Here is a 19,944-nt window from a genome sequence, read left to right as displayed (position 1 = left end):
CTGACACACAGCTGTCAACTCATGATTAGTGCATTATTCAATGACTTTCATTGGTATATGATTTTGGTCAATTATATGTGCATAAGCGGGTATAGTGATATGCATAACTGTACAAGTTCCCAAATCCCAACATCCTTGATTACAAATGTCCTATACATTGTATACAGTGTTATTTGAAAAATGTCTGTGATACACAATAGTTCAAAAGATGTGACATTTTTGTTGGTCAGTTTGTGCCAAATTAACATTTTAGCACAACTCTGTATTACGCCAGTGAATGCCTTTAAGTTGCCCTTAAGTACACTTGTTTTTCTGCTGCCTAAAACTGACTGAATAAAAATGGTTCAAATATAATTATGTTCATCATTGCTGAGAGAACTGTACAACATGCCTTGCATGTAATAAAAAAAAGAAAAGCTGAGCCATAATTTTCCTCAATACAAGTTACCACAAATAAAGTGATTGTTTTACATTCTACTCTGCATTCATCTCTGTTCAGAAATTCTTTAAATAATAGCACACACTGAAACTTCAGTGTTAACACAACAACATGCAAAATGTCAATCTCTATACATTTGCTGTTGTCATTGGTCATTCACAATGTTTAATTTAAATGGGAATTATATGAAAGAAATTTCATTTGTGGGAAAAAACATCTCGATATGAATAAATACAGAGACATAAGCGAAATAAGTTAAGACAAAACAAACCATGAAGTTACAAGTAAACATTTTCATATTATCACTGTGTTACTGTTCTTGTGTCTCTCTCTTTAGTCTCAGCCTCTCCTCCTGTAACGTTATGTCCAGAGTTCTGAGTTGTTTCAGGAAGCCATGGTTGGGCAGGATACAGCGGCGCTGACACACACGCTCAATAGCATCCACCACAGTCATGCTTTGTTCCATCATCAGGTATGCCAGGACCAAGGTTGCTGACCGGCTCCGACCCATCACACAGTGTACCAGAACTTTGTCTAGAACACAAACCAGCACAAAACCATAGATTTAACCCATTATAGACCAGAGGCGGATTCTACAAATGCCTTCTAAATCGGTAGTTCTCAAACTATTTTGTAATTCAAAATGATTCAAGAATTTTCACGCGTCACAAAGTGATGCACTGTGAGCTTGTAGATCTGCTGTTTTTGAATAGCCAACACTAAAATGACACGGATGCTTTCCCGGATTTAACGGGGTAAAAGAATATTCACAACTGCACTTTGTGGGGAAATTGTTATGAACCCACGGATTGACAGTTTTTTAGGTATTTAGCAGATGCTCTTAAAGCGACTTGAAAAGCGCAAAATGAGAGTAAATGGCATGAACCGTAGTCAACAAATTGTTATTTGCCATTTATAATTTGGGTAAATGGTCTAGACTCTAGAGTGCAAAGAAAAGTTCAAAGTGCAAATTTAGGAAACATAAAAACCTAGCATTTGGTATGTGTAGAAATGTCAATGCTATACATTCAATTTATTGTTTCTATGGTCAAAACACATGGGTCCATATTAGATTCACAGAGGTGTATGTAGCAAATGTGGCAACGACAGGCACCAAAACATATTTTCTCATGTTTGACCAGAATTATTTGTGAGACCTCTTCAGTCTCATGATCATCAGACATACCACACCTATCTATGAAACACTTGAAGCTGTTAGTATAGTAGTACTTAAGCACCTACTCTGTTGGTGACTGAGTGCATTTTTGATGAACTGGGCTGCAGTGTAGAAGTGCTGGGAGATTTTGAAGGAGGGCGTGTCATCAGCCTCTAGCCCCAAGTACTGGATGTTCATATCACTGTAGTAATCAGCACCGGTTATCACGTTATTAAACTTCCCCTCGGCCGCATTCAGGACGTGTGTTATTCTCATATCCTTCAGACCAGGACCTTCCAGGGCAGTTTTCCTGTTGTCACACACAGATACAGTAGTAAAATCACCTGTACAATTAGATGAGTGTACAAATGGACGCGTAACGGTCCATTTGTACACACTTGAATTGTACACAAATGTTTGAATATGAAAACGTGTGTGTGTGTGTGTGTGTGTGTGTGTGTGTGTGTGTGTGTGTGTGTGTGTCTGTGTCTAAGAATCTGTACAATATGCATATTTACTTACTGATCCCCTATATAGATATTAGGCCAGACCTCGTTTACATGTGTGTACTGAGGCAAAGAACCAGCCCAGAACATCTGCTCTAGGGTTAGAGCTCCTGGTGTGGCGTAGTCGCTGTCCGGGTCCACCTGCACTGCGGTGTACGGGTTCCTACCTCTGGACTTCACCACACAAGATGACATGATCACCTCTGATGTCCTATCCTTCACCACCCAGCGACCAGCTCTACTTCAGATGATTACAAATTTAAGTTGACGGTTAATTGTCACACAATTTCACAAATAATTTCATTCTGCTATTTTAAAAAAATGCTTGAAAATGTATGGCCATTTTTCAACATGGAAACGTGTGGTAATAACTCTAGCAGGACCAAGAACATGCTGGTCATAGACAGACATGAATGGTCCGTACCGGTATATAGACATGTTTCAGTTGTACTAAACTCTTTGTTCAAATCATTGGCAGCGTGACTCTTCATTAACTGCAAAATGTGTTGTCAGCACAACCCTGTTATAGATACGGTTTTGATGTAATGCAGTAGAAATAGAGTGTAACTCACCTCTTCCCACAATGATTGATGCACTAATCCTTTTCTAATCAGCAGTTTTGCAAACAGAGGATTTCTGTGCTCGTCTGAGTTGGCCTACATGTGTGTTTGTGTGTGTGTGTAGAACTTGCTGTGTAAAATGCAGATCTGGAAAGGGGACTGCACTCTCAGGCGCTATGTTTAAGGTGTGTATTTTTAGCCTTCTGAGACCTGACCTCCACAACGTCTCACTATTCATTGAGGTGAGTAGAGAGACTCAACACACATTGTAAACCTAACTCATATAACAAAACAACGCAGGCGCACACACACACACACACACACACACACAAACACACACACACACACACACATGCATGCGCGTACACACACACACACACACACACATGCATGCGCGCACACACACACACACACACACACACACACACACACACATGCAGGCGCACACACACACACACACACACACATGCATGCGCGCACACACACACACACACACACACACACACACACACACACATGCACACACACAGACACACTCCCACCACACACACACACACACACACACACACACACACACACACACACACACACACACACACACACGTGTGCACACACTGTTCACTCAGCCTGAGTAAAGTGAGCTGAGCTTGTAATGTGACTTTGAACATCCTGCGGATGTAATTATTACTGCATGTGGTAGTCATCCGGTTGAAACATTAGGAACATTTTACCTACAGTAACAGTTGCAAGCGTTGCAACAGTCATGTGTTAGGGTTAGCAGATGAGCAGACAGGTGCACTGACTGAGCAGGGTGTCTTTGTCTCTTTTTAAAACTATTTATGACTCTTTAATTTACATCTTTAAGATCAAGGGTTGACAGCTCACTCGGTTGGTTTATTTTGGTCGGTTGTTGTCAGCATGGATCACGTTGAAAGTGGAACTGTTCAAAGATTTTTGTTCATGCTTTTTTTCCCTTTCAGATTGTTCAGTTTAGAGAAACATGCAGGAAATGAAAGGCAGAGAGAGGAGAGATACGCATGTGAGATGTGAGACCCATCCAGCTCACAGGGAGCATGTGGTCTGGCTGAGCCACCAGACACCCTGAGAGATAAACTTTGACCTCTTCCTATAACAGGTGAGGTGACATACTGTACAAAACCCATCTCAGTTTCAGTCAATATTACAACAATGAAGGAATAAATGAACAAATGAATGAATGAATGATTGGTTGAACGAATGAATGAATGAGACCATACTATCAGAAAAAGCTCTTATCATCTGCAACAACACAGGATAGCAAAGAAAACATTTGGGTCCTCTTTTAGAACATAGTTAGGTCGTGTCATGAGGTGTTTTTAGGGTGCAAGCAGGGAAGGCATCAGGATGTATGTGGTAAGATTTCAGGCAAGTCCACTTGCAACAAACTTGAAAAAGCCTTTCCATCTCTAGTGGTGAAATATGCCCATGGGTCAGGGAGCAATTCTCAAATGCTTCTGCCTAACAATCTGTAATTCGGAAGCTCAGAAAATGAGTAGAAAATAAAGCGCATGTTCCTCCCACCACACACACACACACACACACACACACACACACACACACACACACACACACACACACACACACACACACACACACACACACACACACACACACACACACACACACACTGCACACACAGAGACACACACACACACACACACACACACACACACACACACACACACACACACACACACACACACACACACACACACACACACACATACACACACACACACACACACACACACACACACACACACACACACACACACACACACACACACACACTTATTTAACTCTACGGGGCAATTATGTAAATACTTCTATAAATCTAATTATAGATTAGTCTATAGGGACAGGCTGGACAGCTATAGCTGCTTGGCAGAAATGGAAATTCAAAACATATATTTTAAAGATACTTTAAATCTTCCTGGTCTGTCTAATTGTCATTAATCATATTATGTACAGAAGTATAATCTCAAGTATAGTTTAGAAAAGATGACAAGATAACTAATTACATGTACCCTTGGGGAAGGATTCATTAGCAGAAACAGTGGAGGCAGATGACTCATGGGGACCCCTGGGCCAGTTAGCTTTCAAGGCCCAAAGTACAATATTTGTCTTTGAAATAGCAGGCATGCAAATGCACAATTACTGTCATATACAGTATATACAGTTGGAATATAGGAAGGGTTAATGGCCCCTGGGCCCGACCATGCATTAATGGTTGTAATTCTCATCAGCCCCACTGTCTATAATCCGTCCGTGAGTGCAGGGGGTAAAACCAGAACATGTCAGAGGAGAGGACACAGCCTCCTCCTGCGTGTCAGCTGTCTGTCAAGGGTGAGGAGGAGCGACAGGAACCTTTTGTTGGGGTAGATGGCACGTTTTTGGGTCACTTGCTTGATGCCATCAGAGATAGAGAGGCGCTGCCGAAGCATCAAGAATGCTAGCACCAAAGTGGCAGAGCGACTGACTCCCATGATGCAGTGCACAAACACCTTTCCTGCACAAAGGGTTGAAGGATTAGAAGGTGTAGATGTAAACATATTGTCATCAATAAACTGCGTTGTTTAATATTGAAACAGAAGCGGACATGATGGCACGACAAGCCTTGATGTAGATGTGTGTGCACAGTGCACACGCACACATCATAGCATACCGTCTTTGCTCTTCAGGCCCTTCTGTATGAAGTCAGCTGCAGGTTTGAAGTACTGACTGAGGTCAAACTGGTCTGAATCCTCTGCTGGAATGCCACAGTAGACACACATGTTCCCATAGTAACTCTGGTCACCAATGCTGCCTTGTTTGGAATGCGCTGCATTCAGAACATGAGTGATGCCAAGTTTACGTAACGCACTTCTGTTCTGAGCTATGGCCCTGGGAAACAGACAAGAAACACGGGTGAGTGAGGAACATTACAAACTACATGAAACAGTTTAATTAAATATTATTAATTAAATAATATGCAGCCTATATAGACAGACAGTTTGAATGAAACGGCAATGGAAGAGGCCCTCAAAAGTGAGAAGTACCAAAAGTACAACACTTCCTGTACCCTGCCAGAAGTCGGAGGGGGGGGGACGGGACTGTAAGTGTAATAATTCCTTGAGGTTTGTAAACAGGTGAGAGACTCACACATTTCCTATGTATAGGTTGGGCCAGACCTCGTCGACCGACGTGAGCTCCAGTCTACAGGAATCCAGGATATACTCCAGTTCTTTAATGAGCGCGAAGTCCTGTGGCTGAGTTCTCCCAGACATCTTCAGAGAGACAGTGCTTCCCAATGTAACTGTTACTCCACTGTCTGTGTACACTGGAGTTACTCAGCGTGTCTGTCTCAGTGTATACGCATGTGTGTGTGTGTGTGTGTGTGATGTGTGTTGTGTGTGTGTGTGTGTGTGTGTGTGTGTGTGTGTGTGTGTGTGTGTGTGTGTGTGTGTGTGTGTGTTGCGTGTGCGTGTGCGTGTGCGTGTGTGTGTGTGTGTGTGTGTGTGTGTGTGTGTGTGTGTGTGTGTGTGTGCGTGCAGTCTGACAGTGAGAGATATGAGCAGCTGGCCATTTCAGGATCCTGGTTAGCTCCAAAATTAGCTGCTGGCTCAGTGTGTTCCCTCTCACTAGTTATATGTTCTTTGCTATTAAATTGATCGTGCTCACTCAGTGATGCCGAGGACCAAGCTGCAAAGACAAGGACATCATGTGAAGATTGAGCTGTCACCACTGAGGATCATTATATCAGGACAGTTTTCTGTGAATAGTGGTACGTACAGTACAGTAGTAGCTAGGGGACCTGGCTGGCCAGTGCGGATACAGGCTCACAATGGTGACAGTGGTACCGTACAACTGGTGACTGGAAACTGTAACTACCGGTTTTACACACAATCTTGTATGGTGTAAATTATACCTGCTTAACCTTTCATCATTCTTCCTCACTCTTTAAACCATGCGCATTAAAAGAGCTCTGTCTGTATGGAGGCATGATTTATTTTGCCATCTATCATGTGAGAATCAGTGTTGGGGGGGGGGGGGGGGGATATGCATTATATAAGTAACACATTACATAATAATGTCACTTGTTATGAGTAACAGTATGTGTGTGTTTACACACTGGATCATAATATAAACTTCATATATTAATCACTATACAGTTTGTCTCCAGACTCATTACACTTTTATGGCGTGGCACCAAAGGGGTTAGCTGTCTAGAACAGCGTCCGTCCGTCCGTCCATCCGTCTGTATGTCCATACTGTACGTGTGAACTTCCCCAATACTGACGGGCGTGGTCCTCATTGTTCAAATAGAGGGGTGTTGGGCTGGGTCCATCTCCTTGTGTCTGTTCCTCTGTTTTTGGTCCAGGGTAATAAGCTGTTTAAGGAAGCCTCTGTTAGGGAAAACCCAGCGTCTTTGCTGTACGGCCCGTACAGAGCTCAGAAGACTGAGGTGGTGATGGATCATGAGGTACGCTAGGACCAATGCAGCTGACCGACTCACACCCACGGCGCAGTGCACCAGCACCTTACCTGGAAAACAGAACAGCTACATTTACAGTGAGCACATTAAAGTATACAGTACAGTTGTTGTTAAAGTGTAAGAATGTATGTGATGCCTTGTTGTACCTCCTGATGTCAAAGCCTGGTGAATGAATTCAGCAGCAGGGTAGAAGAAAGGTGAAAGGTCAAATGTTGGCAGGTCATTGGCCGGAACGCCGTAGTATGTCACTGTTGTCCCGTAGAAGTCATCGCTGCCTTTACAGCACATTTTACCATGGGCTGCATTCAAAACATGAGTGATTCCCAACTGCCACAGGCCATACTTGTCATGAGACATATACCTGGTAGAAATAACACACAGTACATCATCGCATCAATAACTAGAAAGGGGCACTCGCCAGGCCTGTGCACATCATGTGTAGATAAAGTTAACAGTGGTCTTTAATATGTGTGTCTGTGTTTTTGTCTGTGTGCATTAATATGTTGGTCGCTGTGGGTGTGTGTGTAAGGAATTGCAAAACTTCAGCCAAAGTGTACAAATGTGGGAATGTCTTCCGTAGCCAGTGTACACGACATGTTTGGTGCTGATTGTTCCAGTAGTTTTCCAGATTAGCCGAAAACACAGACACACACGCACGCACGCACGCACGCACGCACGCACGCACGCACGCACGCACGCACGCACGCACACACACACACACACACACACACACACACACACACACACACACACACACACACACACACACACACACACAGGGGATGAAAACAAAATCTCTATGCCGGATTTCTGCCTGGCGGAGATAACAATTCAGACAACACACTCACAGTCTATTACAATGCGGGACACTCACATGTCTCCTAGATACAAGTTCGGCCACACTTCGTCTCCATGGCGACAGGAGGATTGTGCTGAATGTAAGACCTGCTCCAGTTCCATTAGACATGGGCTCTTCCACATACACTCCTTCTCACTCTTCACCTTCCCTCCTGACTCGCCTTTCATCTCCTTTCTCACTTCTGACACGTCGCTCATTGCAGAGTCCATCATCAAAGTAGCGAGTAGCCTTAATAATATACAAAGGGAAGGTTTTCTTTTGCCTTAAAACTAAATCACACAACACAAAAACCGCACTGGGTTCTGTGAAAAGTAAAACACAACAACATTTCAGCTGTTGCAGCAACAGACTCACAGTCTCTGACTGTCAAAGACAGGTGTTGCAGGTCGTGTCAGGCAGCAGGAGAGGACTCGGGTACCAGATATTTCCTCGTAACTCAAAACATCAATAGGAAAGCTGTCGCCTGTATGAGATAGCAAATTAAGAAGCTACTACATTCCACAACACACCTCTGTTTTGGACTTGGACACATGCAAATTATGCAATATAACGGCTAGGCTGTTGTGTTGTAGACAAAGGTCAAGTTACCAGCAGATTTGGAGTGGACACATGCAAATGGTGCAATCTAATGGTGCAACCATACTCCCATGCACGTGGAGGCGCTGTTTTCCCAGGCATTCTTTGAACGGTTGTTTTACTGACCACCATATGTCTCTTCCTGTTTGGCATGTTGTTGCCAAGTTGTCAGAAGCATGTTGGCAATGAAATACTTCAGTTGTGAGCCACTTGTTGCTTTAAACAAGTTAGTCCACCTAAACAGACAACACAAGCACAGTCCTGAGTCCTCGGAGTGGCACTAGTCTCTTGGTAAGGCGTTTTACAGAAACTAGGCTGTGGCTTTTAGATGTTGTCAAATGTGTTTTTTGGCGAATGGCTTAATTACTGTCGAGTTTGTGAGGTGACAGATGTGGTGTAAACGGGGGTGAGCATCCTCGTACAGTAGTTTGTGTAGAAAAACAACATGTATTTTTTAGATTTAGATTTAGTTGTAGTTTAGTCTTTGGACTGTCTGAAATCACTCAATCATTCTTTTTGATTGATTGATTGATTGAATACTTTATAAACAGTTTGGAGAAAAAAAAGCACAGGAAAGTACAGTTCAATACAAGGTCTGCTAAGAGGATTTAAATTAAACCCAAGAAGGCCCATAGCTTCCTGCTCAATTCAGTGATTAGATCACTAGGCCTATATAGTACTTACTGTAAGTACTAACTGAATTGTACTAGTATAAGTTATACATATTCAGTCCACTATGTAGGGGGGATAACCACTATTATAGTGAGTGAGTACAGCTAGGGAGCAATGTAGCCTAGTAGAATGCCTTTGATATTATATACAGTACATGTTTGTTACATGATTTACATATACACAGCCAGAACACACCCTCTGATAGATCTATATAGATATATGAAATATATATGTAATATCACATGGCTATATGGCTAGGAGTAATGAATGAATGGTTTTGAACAGCCTTGGTTATGGTTTATGTTATTTCATATCCCTAAATGAATATCCTCCTTGTACGTGTCATTGTCATATTGGAACGTATGAGGACAAGTCACACAATGTAATCTGAGCATTGAGCATTACTCTCTCTCTCTCTCTCTCTCTTTCTCTCATGTCTCTCTCTCTCTCTCTCTCTCTCTCTCTCTCTCTCTCTCTCTCTCTCTCTCTCTCTCTCTCTCTCTCTCTCTCTCACACACACACACGTGCGCGCATGCGGGAGAGAGCTGTGTCACACAGCTGTGTCACCGTCTTATGTGACTCACTACTGTAAGCCTCACAGAGACGCTGACATGGCTAGACGGACACGCTAGACTCCTAGAGACTAGGCTACATGCTGTTAATGTGGTTGCGAGGTTGGCTCGCAACCACAATACACTAGCCATACACTAGCCATTTGAAGGAATTGGCTAGTGTATATGAGGGAGAACAGAACAGAACAACTCCTCTGAGGTCAATTAGTTGAGTTAGGATTTGTTAATAAAGATTTAACAGATTGATTCACTTGGGCTAGTTGCTACACCATACAACATTTACTGCTGCTGTTCTAAACGTATTTACTCAATACTGCATGCCTGATATATAACACCAGGCATGCAGTGAATCTGTCAGCCTATAATTATCTGAACCATCACTTATCATGTCATAAAGGAACTTCTAGGAATTTGTAAAGAAATGGCAATTTAAAAGCCTAAACAATGTCCCACGGGTCACTCATTGTCAAGAAGATAATTGACTGTGGAGTAATTTTAGTAATATTCTGTTCTTATCAATATACCTTGCTTACTGTACTGTGAAGTCGATATGGATAAAGTGTGTCTGCTAAATGCCTAAATTATAAAATTACCTGGGCACTGCAGTGTTCACATTGAGCTGTGGGCAAGCTGTGAGTGCTTGCTTATCCTGGCAGACTTTGGAGCTGTGGTGAACCCTTGCTTATCAGCAGGTCAGTACAGTAAAAGAGCAGGGCAGATTGTCTCATCAGTAGAGAAGTCCTGCTGTTTGAGTGGAACATACTGTATCACTTCACCTCCACCCAGCCAGGGACTGGAATTATTGACTGTGCTGGATTACTGACTGAAGATCTGCGGAACAGCTAATTTGGTCAGTTTTATATCTATGTTTGTATTTATTTGTATAGACTGCAATGATCACCAAACCAGAAATGTATAGTCTAGATGTAATACATAGTTTGAATTATACAGCACAGTTTTTTACATCTAATTTGGAGAAGTTCTGGCAAGTTCTGGCAGACTTTATAAACTGTTTTAAAAAACATTTTTATAGATGTGGTCCCAGTACTTACATGCCTACTGTACAGTTAACTGAGCTGTTGCTGTAAATAATGACACCGTCACCAAATAGCTTACACACCATTACTGTAGGTCAAACTGGTATAAGTACTGTATGCTAAGTTGCTAACAAGCTGTGTTAGTCACCGTCTACTCAGTAACAGCAGATTACCTCTCACAGAGACTGTGTGAGAACAGTATGGGTGGGTCAGTGTGAATTGAGTTGTGTGCGATGTTGCTGAATCTATTCTCTGTCTCTGCTTTGGGTCTTACAGTCTGTATATCTTCTGCCTCTCTTCTAATGTGCAGGGGTATGGATTCACCGGAGGTGATGGTGAGCACCTGGAGCTGTGAGCAAGTGGCCCGATGGCTGAGGGAAGAAGGCTTCGGGGAGTATGTAGTGCTGCTGTGTACAACGCACCGTCTGGACGGCACCAGCCTTTTGTCGCTGACTGAAGCAGACTTACGCGGCCCCCCGCTGGGTCTCAGCGTGCTGGGCGACATCAAGAGGCTGGCCTTAGCCCTTAGGCGGCTCCAGAGCCAAAACCAGGCCCAGGTGGAGGAGCTTGGTCTCGGCTCCACAGACGGCTTGCCAGTTGGGGCCTCGGTGGCGTCAGCAGGCACTGAATGTGGGCGTAACGGGGCCGACAGGAGGTGTAACGGGGGTGAGCACTTGTGTAATGGAACTGAGCTTCGCCTGAGGAATATTGACAGATACAGTTATGCGTCGGGTGACGCGCCCTGTCACACACACTCCAATGGGAGGTGTAGGCAGCACCTGGCAGGCCGTCTGGACCCAGAGCTGTGGAAGACGGCCATGAGCTCCGTCTATGTTATGCTTGTGTTTGGATTCACATCGTTCGTCATGGTCCTCGTGCACGAACGCGTGCCTGACATGAGGACATACCCGCCACTGCCGGACATATTTCTGGACAGGTACAGTTACAGTATAAAATGTATGGTACCCCGTTTGTGTTTCCTTCCTTCATGCCGTTGGGTGGCGTTGTTCATTTTTATAGCAGTGAGGTAAATGTTGGATTGAAGATTCAACCCCCCCCCCCCCCCATGTCGAGCAATAATCAAGCAAGCCAAGACTGCTTGCTTGACATCAGTGTTCAAGTCAAGGTGATATCTAATCTACATGCTGATACTGTTGTTTTTCAGTGTTCCTAGAATCCCCTGTGCCTTCGCGATGGCTGAGGCCTGTGGTCTGATCCTGTGTTACATATTTATTTTGATCCTGCTGCTTCATAAACATAGGTAACTCACCACTGCATTGTAATTACGAATACTGTAGGCATTACAAGCCAAACAACATATCATCAATATTATTGGACATACTACTACTTACTAGAATTTGTGTAGTTCCATTGTTTACACAGATTTCTTAATGCATTCACAATGAATTCTCTGTTTATTCCAACTGTACTTAAACATAACATAAAATAAAATACAAATGTTTATTTTATTTCAATCAGACAAATTTGCTTTTAATATTACTCATTTAAGTGTATTTCTCTCTCTCTCTCTCAGATCCATTCTGTTTAGACGTCTGTGTTCTTTGATGGGAACAGTATTTCTTCTCCGTAGTTTCACCATGTTCGTCACGTCCCTCTCTGTACCAGGTCAACATCTACAGTGTGCCAGTAAGGTAGGCAGGCAGGCACAACACACACAAACAAACGCATTCACGCATGCACAAGCGCTCGCACACGCACAAACACACGCACACACTGGTAATAAATGATTATTTTACTGTATGCTTGTTATCTTTGAATCAGCGATTATAACGTGTTATGAAAATGTTACAGCATGTGGTGTGTGTTTGTTCCATAGACGTATGATGATATGTGGGGAAAGCTCCAGAGGGCGCTGGCGATCTGGAGTGGCTTTGGGATGACCCTGACAGGGGTTCATACCTGTGGGGACTACATGTTCAGTGGACACACCGTTGTCATCACCATGCTGAACTTCTTTGTCACCGAGTGTGAGTCCTAATGACTTGTGTGTTTTGAAAAAGTTGTTTCTTTTGTAATTTGCATATGGTATAAGACTCTTCAGCCTAATTTATACTTAATCGTGAGACAGTGTTTCTCTCCGGAAAATAAACGGATGAAATATCGGATTTCACCGCTGCTTACTGTTATCGTTGTGTCCCACAGACACACCACGGAGCTGGAATCTGATCCACACCATCTCCTGGGTGTTGAACTTGTTTGGGATCTTTTTCATCCTGGCGGCTCATGAGCACTATTCCATTGACGTGTTCATAGCCTTCTACATCACCACACGTCTTTTCCTCTACTACCACACCTTGGCCAACACTCGCGCCTACCAGCACAGCCGACGAGCACGCATATGGTTCCCCATGTTCTCTTTCTTTGAGTGCAATGTCAACGGACCAGTACCCAACCAGTACCATTGGCCCTTCAGTAGACCTGCATTCATGAAGACTTTGATTGGCTGACATGTCACATTGAAAGACTCATAGAGATCATATTATGTCATAATTATAATATAGAGGATATTGTAATTATAATATAAATTTCTGTAGCCTGAAATTGATTCACACTCACAGCAAAGTGGTCCTTTGTTGAGAATGGTTGCTAGTATTTTTATATTATTTATGAACAGATGGTGTTTACACTAATCTTATCCTGCGTTGTGTGAGGTTTATTAGAGGACAATAACTTCTTTCTGTATTTCAGAGAGACAAGTCAGTCACACCTGCCTTTTAATTACTTTATTCACTTTATTAATTTATTGTATGGCCCACTGTGGTGACATAGCGTGGGGTTTAATAATGTGGGGTTGTCAATTGTATGAATTATATTTTCAAGAAATGGAAAGGCTACACCATAGTTAAATAGTTGACATGTTTTGGAGTTGTTGCCACGGTCTTCTTTGCTATGAAACAGTTGAGGGGTGGGGTTTGGTTATTTTTTTGCATTTGGGTGTTCACTGTAGAACTGTTTTCACCAGACATACTTGAATTTTATGTATGGGGCGGCAGTGGTTCAGGGGGTAGAGTCACTGGTAGAGTGGCTGGATGCATATGTTCAATCCCGGGCTCCCCCAGAGTTAGTGTGGAAGTGTCCTTGAGCAAGACGCTGAACCCCTAATTGCTCCTGATGTGCAGGTTGGTGACTTACATGGTTTCCTCCGCCATCAGTGTATGAATGGGTGAATGGAATGCATAAATCTATGTAAAGCGCTATATTGATGCTAGATTTACCATTTATTTTCCATTTATTTATGAAATACTGAAAGTGTTTTATTTGACCAGATCAATATCATTCGAAAAAAGAAGGAAAGACAGAAAATCCAGGATATGTTCTATTTTGCCAATTAACTGTATTATTTTTATTTTCATAATTTATTTATCATGGAATTTCACTTCCATGTTTTTATGATTTTGTATTTTGCGACTTAAACTTCATACTTATTTGTTTTAATATTGTCTGTAGACCATGGGTACCATGATAAGAAACAGAATTAATGTATTGAATACCTTATTGAACACGCCAAATGGATGACACAAAAAGCCAGAGGCTTGTTTCCATTGTGGTCCATACATTGCCATGGAATACAAGAGTTAAGTATCCATTTAGGTTTAGATTTCATTTTTCAATCATGAGCTTTCTTAATACTTGCATCACTAATAACCTCATTAACAAACCAAACATTTGGATCATGGCTTTTCAGGGGTATCTTATCTCATTGTTCCTACTCTATAGCATCCCAGTCTACTGAAAGTTATTTTATTTTGTTAATACTTTTTGTATGGATTATTTGCCTTTTGGCTCAACAATAAAAGGTTTACAAAAGTGTGTGTGTGTGTGTGTGTGTGTGTGTGTGTGTGTGTGTGTGTGTGTGTGTGTACTGCGCACGCTGTTCCTGACATTGGTCACATTTGGTGTTCCCAATGTGCAATTATATTAATCTGCACAGATAACTCATCTGATCACTTTCTGGATAAACAACTGGAAAACTTTGCAATAATATTTGATTACTAATCTCTCACAGACAGAGGTTATGAAGTGTGGGACGGACCCGTTCTCTATTAATGGGAAATGTAAACGAGTGCAGCTGATTCACGAGGGTGGTAGTAGTAGTAGTAGTAGTAGTGTTAATATTGATACTGATGCTTGCCTAACTGGTCGATATGTAAGCATCAGGTCATTGTAAAGAGTCTCTCGGCTATGAACATTTTTAGATGGCATATTTGCAGTGGAATTAATATTAATTAATTAATATATGTTTCAACAGGGTGTGTATGTGCCTTAGGCTACTAACTGGCCCTTCCAGAACTTACGACAAGTATATAGTAATAGTAATATAGAGAAGGCTAGAAGGAGTATTGGGGGCAATGCACACACATCATATATAAAGGCTGCATCTGAGAGTTCTCAGAAACTTCAGCTCCTTGTCTAAGGTCACATCAATACTCAGGATGGTGAGTACTGTACATACATATCTGGCATTGATGTACACACTAGGCGCCGCTACAGCATTGTGATGAGTATTTATTTTACACAGGATGTGTTGGTTATTGATTGATTGAATGATATATAGAATGCATATATTATCTGCCTATTATTATTATTATTATTATTATATGTTTTTGATACTATTTCAGAATTCCCTCCCAGTGATCGTTGTTTTCCTGGGGCTGGTTGTGCTGTGTCAGTCCTCCTGCTTCATCAACAGGCTAAAGATAACAGACATATTCCACCTTCCAACAGGTGAGTGCAGCTCCATACAGTATGTCAACAGTGGAATAGATAGACATAAATCACGGTAGTAAGTAAGTAAGTAGCCTTGCCGAGCCATGAGGCCCATAGGGCAGGAGCCTATCTCCTGTTTCTGTAGCATGAGGCAGCTTGATGTACAAGTACACCCCCTGGACATGACGCTAGTATGTCGCAGGGAGTAATTAACACTAATTTATACTTTATCATACAGCAGTGTTGCTCGCTGAATATAGCTGATTGTTCTTATTCTTTTTTTTTTAAACTGATTTTCTAAATCAGTTATTTCTACTGAGTGACATGACAAAGTAAGTAGGCCTATTAAATGCTGCTTAAGTTAAACGTTACACATTGGAATGGCATGAGCAGTGGAATATAAGGAAAGGCTCTTCTGTGTTCGCTAGAGGCTGAGGAGATTGGTGTCAGGTTGAGCCATTATTTGACTGGACATGAGGTGTTCCAGTTGTTTTACTTTATGCCGCCTGACTCAAAATGTACCAAATGGACACACATTCACATGCATACTGTAGTGCCCTGGTTCCCAAACACTGGGTCGGGACCCATCTGTGGGTCTCGGACACATTTTTATGGGTCCCCTTATTTTCCGTTTCCTACATTTTGTATTTAATTATTATTTCGAAACATTTTCTAAAATTGTTGAAAATCGTTGAATTGAAAACAAGTTTTCAGTCATTTAAAGAAAAATCAAAGGAATTTTATAAATTAGAAAACAAATCTTTTGAGTCATGGGCAAAAAGGTTTGGGAACAGTCTGTATACGGTACACCACTGGTTTTCAAAGTCCGTTCTGGGGACCTTGAGGGGGTTCCAGGCGGTCAAGAACACTTTGAGAACCACAGCAGTACACACAAAATTATTAGCAACACTTCGTCAGACCTGGATATGTAGCCTAGGTGTATTATAATTATATTATGTGTTATTCTTTATGTTCAGGTTGTGTGGATAAGGACAGCAAGGAGCACGCCTTTGGCTCTCACTGGACTACTAAAGACTGCTTGGCATGCTCCTGTTCAATGCGAGGCATGAGCTGTTGCACCAAGTAAGACTTTTCTCTCATTCGAACTCAATCAAATCCCACTAACATATAACCCTTCACTGTGTGGATTGTGTGCTTATATATTTTGATGGTGGCGTCTTGTTATCAGGTTTCTTATATCTTAACTCTGTTTCATTCATAGGCTTCCATCACAATGAGCATTCCTGCAAATTGTGAGATAATTGTGAATAAAGCGACCTGTTCTTATAAGATGGCATGTAAATAAGCTAATAGCTGTTAATGGCTGATTGGACCAATTAGACCCACAATGGAACTAAATGCTCTCAATCATTCCCTGAATTCTGATTCTTCAGTATGCATGTGGATAATTTATATTACTGTAAATTGTCACAGATTTATGCTACTGTTAGGCCTACAGTGCCAATAAAGGTCAAATCTACAACTTATTTGAATATAGTGTGTGTTTTCTTTCATTTTTTAACATGTATAGTTTGTTAGTTTGATCAAAGTACTGCCATAATGGAGTTCTAGCTCTGCAAGGGATTTAACAACCTAATGACATCTTACAAACACTGACTAGGTACCTACTAGGTCAGGTACATTTTGGACAAATTGCACTTGGACGTTCACTGTCACTGTAGGAAGTGTTCTTTTGACTAGACACATTTTGACTTTATGTATGAAACACTGAAATGTATTATTGTTTTTTATCAGCACTTGATTTCAAATTCAAACTAAATCAAAATGTTGATTATTGATTTTATGTATTATTGATGATTATTGATGATATTATATAGTATAGTAATGCTTCTCACCAAATGTTATTAATTGTGATAAATGTAGTTTTAATGCTTAAAATCTTAGGAAACCCTACACAAGAAGAAGTATAAATTGCCTTTCCCCCAAATGTTTTAGGTTGCATTACTGATGTGGTAAAGCATAGAGGAAATTGATACATTTTCATAATTCTGAAAATATGGTTGATAAATATATTAAAATCTTACTCTATGTTCACATTGTGATACCATATTCTTCATTACATGAGTAAGTAATGGCCATCTTTAGCATAAAATGTCCCCCTGTTATGTCCCCCCTGTTACAGTGTCAATGGATATTTATATGGAAATTGAAATAATGCATTAAGCTGGACAAGCTTCTGACAGCTGAACTGATCAGAAAAAAAGAAAGAAAATATTTAGTTTTGAAAAAGTTACTAGGCTGAAATGGTCCGGAAAAGTAGGAATGACCCCAGACTTCAGACACACATGACCACAAATGGCAGCAGTATATGTAGTATCTTCATAATCATAATCTTTTTCAAACAAACCTCCATTCTGTGTTATCTGTTCTTCAGTGTGTACACATCCACCTAAAGCGGTTTATTTTACAATGATCTTAAATGTCTTGGTATATTCGGTTGTGGTTGTGGATTATTATTACTCAGTCTGTGTTCTGCCAACATGGTGATTAAATCAGAAAACACAAAGGGGTTTCCTACTTTTCTTTATCTAAACCCATGTGGTTACACATTGCTACAGTCTGTTGATGTTATATATTATCCGAAATAGATCATTCTAATACAGGAAAAACCTAAAGCATATTTTGAATTGAGTTTGCATTTATTCCTCGTTCCAGTGTCTTTATAGGCCTACAAAGTGCTTCTCATATGGATATAGTAGCCTCGTGTCATATTCACAGTTGTCTGATTGTGCATTTATAGTTAATCTATAGTCTACTCTAAAATGTACAAATGTTTATTCAGTTAGAACATACACATGTCTAGTGTGAATGTCAGACAAGTCTATTTATTTTTAAATCGTATTCTTATTTTTATTCATATCAATATACCTGTACCTGTCCTGTGTTTCATGCTTATGCTGCTATGACACAGGTGCATTTCCACATGGGCTTCAATACATCTTTTCTTATCTCATTTTTATTTTATTTACAAGGTATAGTTCAATAGTTTCACCACTGGGTGTCAGTAGAGCGAGTCATTTGGGGACATCAAAGGCTCCTACAAGCCATTAACAGACATGTTCAAGGTGCTTCTATTCTCTCATACAAACGCCCTGGCTTCAGGCTTGTGTGTCGTTTTGCTCTCTGGACCACTCACTCTGGATTCACTCACATTGTCAGTCATCTTGTCATCCTTTGTCACCATTTCCCCACAAATCTACCAGGTGAGTGCTGTGCAATTGAACTATTTATCAGTCAAAATGGTCAGTATACATTTCTCATTTTAATTTTTTCTCTAATGAATTAAATGCTGAATCTGTCAAATCTGAATCTGTTCACTTGTAGGTTGAGCAGATTATTATTGTTATTATTAGTAGGCTAGTAGCCTATTATTATTATTATTATTATTATTAATAATGTATTTGCACATTAATATCTTTCATATAGGCTACATTCACACATATTTTTCATACATTCAAACCATGTATGATATTCAATACTATTTAGAATTTAGTAAGGCTGAAATGCTGAAAAGTGTTGGTGAATAGCTGTGGAACATTCATTTTCACCAATACTGGCAAATAGCCTAATATCACACAGTCTTTAAAAGTGTGAATAGTGTGTGAGGTATGTGAAAACAACACGTTTGGGTAGCTGAAAGCAGGTCAGATTTCCATCCTACATACTGTATATCAGTGGTTCTTGGGGGTCCTTTACATGAAAATGTAAAGGACCCTTGACCCCCAAATGAAATGTACGTATTTGGCTGCGGTCCCCCATCTGAAAATATTTTGTTTCAGAGACTCCATACAAGGTTTGTGTTATTAAAATGTTATTTTTTTACAGCAGATCTACAAGTTCAAAACGCATCGCATCATGATGCGTTGTGAGCTTGTAGATCTGCTATTTTTAAACACACCATAACTAATAATTTTGCTGTGGACACCATAACCCCCCCAAGTCCCCACTTTGAGAACCAATGCTATATACAGTACAATGAGTACATAAAAGTGCATGTACCACACACACACACACACACAGGTGGCCACATAGGCCATGGCCTAGGGCGGCAGATTGCCCAGGGCGGCAGTTAGGGCCGCCCTAACTGCTTAGGGCCGGCCCTGCACACACACACACACACACACACACACACACACACACACACACACACACACACACACACACACACAAAAACAGTGTTTTTAATGTCTCTCACTCTGTCTGTTTAATTTCCTGGCATACATAGATTCTGGAGTCTGATTCACCGCTCTTTATCTATGGTGAGTTATGGGACTTCTTTCTTAAATAATTCTAAAGAAGAATTGG

General features: G+C 41.1%; 4 protein-coding genes across 9 annotated transcripts; 1 reads left to right on the top strand and 3 right to left on the bottom strand.

Moving 5' to 3' along the window:
* Window positions 1-535: 535 nt before the first annotated feature.
* On the bottom strand, window positions 536-2,863 carry LOC310865354 (dual specificity phosphatase 29-like). Of its 3 annotated transcripts, none has more exons than XM_083774426.1 (4): window positions 2,674-2,863; window positions 2,118-2,342; window positions 1,678-1,905; window positions 536-973 (listed from the first exon to the last, which is right to left on the bottom strand). In XM_083774426.1, the coding sequence occupies exons 2-4, from the start codon at window positions 2,294-2,296 to the stop codon at window positions 871-873; spliced, it is 510 nt and encodes a 169-aa protein (XP_083630552.1). In that variant the 5' UTR covers window positions 2,297-2,342; window positions 2,674-2,863; the 3' UTR covers window positions 536-870. The 3 variants fall into 3 exon arrangements, with proteins under 3 accessions (XP_083630552.1, XP_083630550.1, XP_083630551.1); XM_083774424.1 differs by having other exon boundaries at window positions 1,682-1,905; window positions 2,674-2,823; XM_083774425.1 differs by having other exon boundaries at window positions 1,682-1,905; window positions 2,118-2,339; window positions 2,674-2,811.
* Window positions 2,864-4,449: 1,586 nt separating this feature from the next.
* LOC310866303 (dual specificity protein phosphatase 13A-like) lies at window positions 4,450-6,007 on the bottom strand. The gene is made up of 3 exons (XM_083775888.1): window positions 5,842-6,007; window positions 5,366-5,583; window positions 4,450-5,209 (listed from the first exon to the last, which is right to left on the bottom strand). The coding sequence occupies exons 1-3, from the start codon at window positions 5,964-5,966 to the stop codon at window positions 4,998-5,000; spliced, it is 555 nt and encodes a 184-aa protein (XP_083632014.1). The 5' UTR covers window positions 5,967-6,007; the 3' UTR covers window positions 4,450-4,997.
* A 270-nt stretch (window positions 6,008-6,277) lies between these two features.
* LOC310866149 (sphingomyelin synthase-related protein 1-like) lies at window positions 6,278-14,691 on the top strand. 4 transcript variants are annotated; one of them, XM_083775570.1, is made up of 7 exons: window positions 6,278-6,463; window positions 7,061-7,251; window positions 11,201-11,827; window positions 12,056-12,151; window positions 12,425-12,542; window positions 12,728-12,878; window positions 13,054-14,691. In XM_083775570.1, the coding sequence occupies exons 3-7, from the start codon at window positions 11,205-11,207 to the stop codon at window positions 13,356-13,358; spliced, it is 1,293 nt and encodes a 430-aa protein (XP_083631696.1). In that variant the 5' UTR covers window positions 6,278-6,463; window positions 7,061-7,251; window positions 11,201-11,204; the 3' UTR covers window positions 13,359-14,691. The 4 variants fall into 4 exon arrangements, with proteins under 4 accessions (XP_083631696.1, XP_083631699.1, XP_083631697.1 ...); XM_083775572.1 differs by lacking the exons at window positions 6,278-6,463; window positions 7,061-7,251 and adding exons at window positions 8,797-8,900; window positions 10,460-10,703; XM_083775573.1 differs by lacking the exon at window positions 7,061-7,251.
* Window positions 6,863-8,290, bottom strand: LOC310866150 (dual specificity protein phosphatase 13A-like). The gene is made up of 3 exons (XM_083775574.1): window positions 8,049-8,290; window positions 7,321-7,535; window positions 6,863-7,224 (listed from the first exon to the last, which is right to left on the bottom strand). The coding sequence occupies exons 1-3, from the start codon at window positions 8,243-8,245 to the stop codon at window positions 6,998-7,000; spliced, it is 639 nt and encodes a 212-aa protein (XP_083631700.1). The 5' UTR covers window positions 8,246-8,290; the 3' UTR covers window positions 6,863-6,997.
* Window positions 14,692-19,944: the final 5,253 nt, after the last annotated feature.

Source organism: Protomyctophum parallelum (assembly GCF_964188405.1).
Source record: "Protomyctophum parallelum genome assembly, chromosome: 10".
Taxonomy (NCBI): Eukaryota; Metazoa; Chordata; class Actinopteri; order Myctophiformes; family Myctophidae; genus Protomyctophum; species Protomyctophum parallelum.
The sequence above is the reverse complement of the archived record's forward strand: the minus strand, read 5'-3'. Positions and strand labels throughout refer to the sequence as shown.

Bases quoted from the DNA above. Each gene is read 5' to 3' on its own strand.
- LOC310866149 (XM_083775573.1), top strand. From the start codon at position 11,205: ATGGATTCACCGGAGGTGATGGTGAGCACCTGGAGCTGTGAGCAAGTG. The intron at 11,828-12,055 runs GTACAGTTACAG...GTTGTTTTTCAG, and splicing joins CCGGACATATTTCTGGACAG to TGTTCCTAGAATCCCCTGTG. The intron at 12,543-12,727 runs GTAGGCAGGCAG...TTTGTTCCATAG, and splicing joins ATCTACAGTGTGCCAGTAAG to ACGTATGATGATATGTGGGG.
- LOC310866303 (XM_083775888.1), bottom strand. From the start codon at position 5,966: ATGTCTGGGAGAACTCAGCCACAGGACTTCGCGCTCATTAAAGAACTG. The intron at 5,584-5,841 runs GTGAGTCTCTCA...TCTGTTTCCCAG, and splicing joins AACCTATACATAGGAAATGT to GGCCATAGCTCAGAACAGAA. The intron at 5,210-5,365 runs GTATGCTATGAT...CCCTTTGTGCAG, and splicing joins GGGCCTGAAGAGCAAAGACG to GAAAGGTGTTTGTGCACTGC.
- LOC310866150 (XM_083775574.1), bottom strand. From the start codon at position 8,245: ATGATGGACTCTGCAATGAGCGACGTGTCAGAAGTGAGAAAGGAGATG. The intron at 7,536-8,048 runs GTGAGTGTCCCG...TATTTCTACCAG, and splicing joins AACTTGTATCTAGGAGACAT to GTATATGTCTCATGACAAGT. The intron at 7,225-7,320 runs GTACAACAAGGC...TCTGTTTTCCAG, and splicing joins CCAGGCTTTGACATCAGGAG to GTAAGGTGCTGGTGCACTGC.
- LOC310865354 (XM_083774424.1), bottom strand. From the start codon at position 2,296: ATGTCATCTTGTGTGGTGAAGTCCAGAGGTAGGAACCCGTACACCGCA. The intron at 1,906-2,117 runs GTAAGTAAATAT...GTGTGACAACAG, and splicing joins AATATCTATATAGGGGATCA to GAAAACTGCCCTGGAAGGTC. The intron at 974-1,681 runs GTAGGTGCTTAA...TTTGTGTTCTAG, and splicing joins TGCACTCAGTCACCAACAGA to ACAAAGTTCTGGTACACTGT.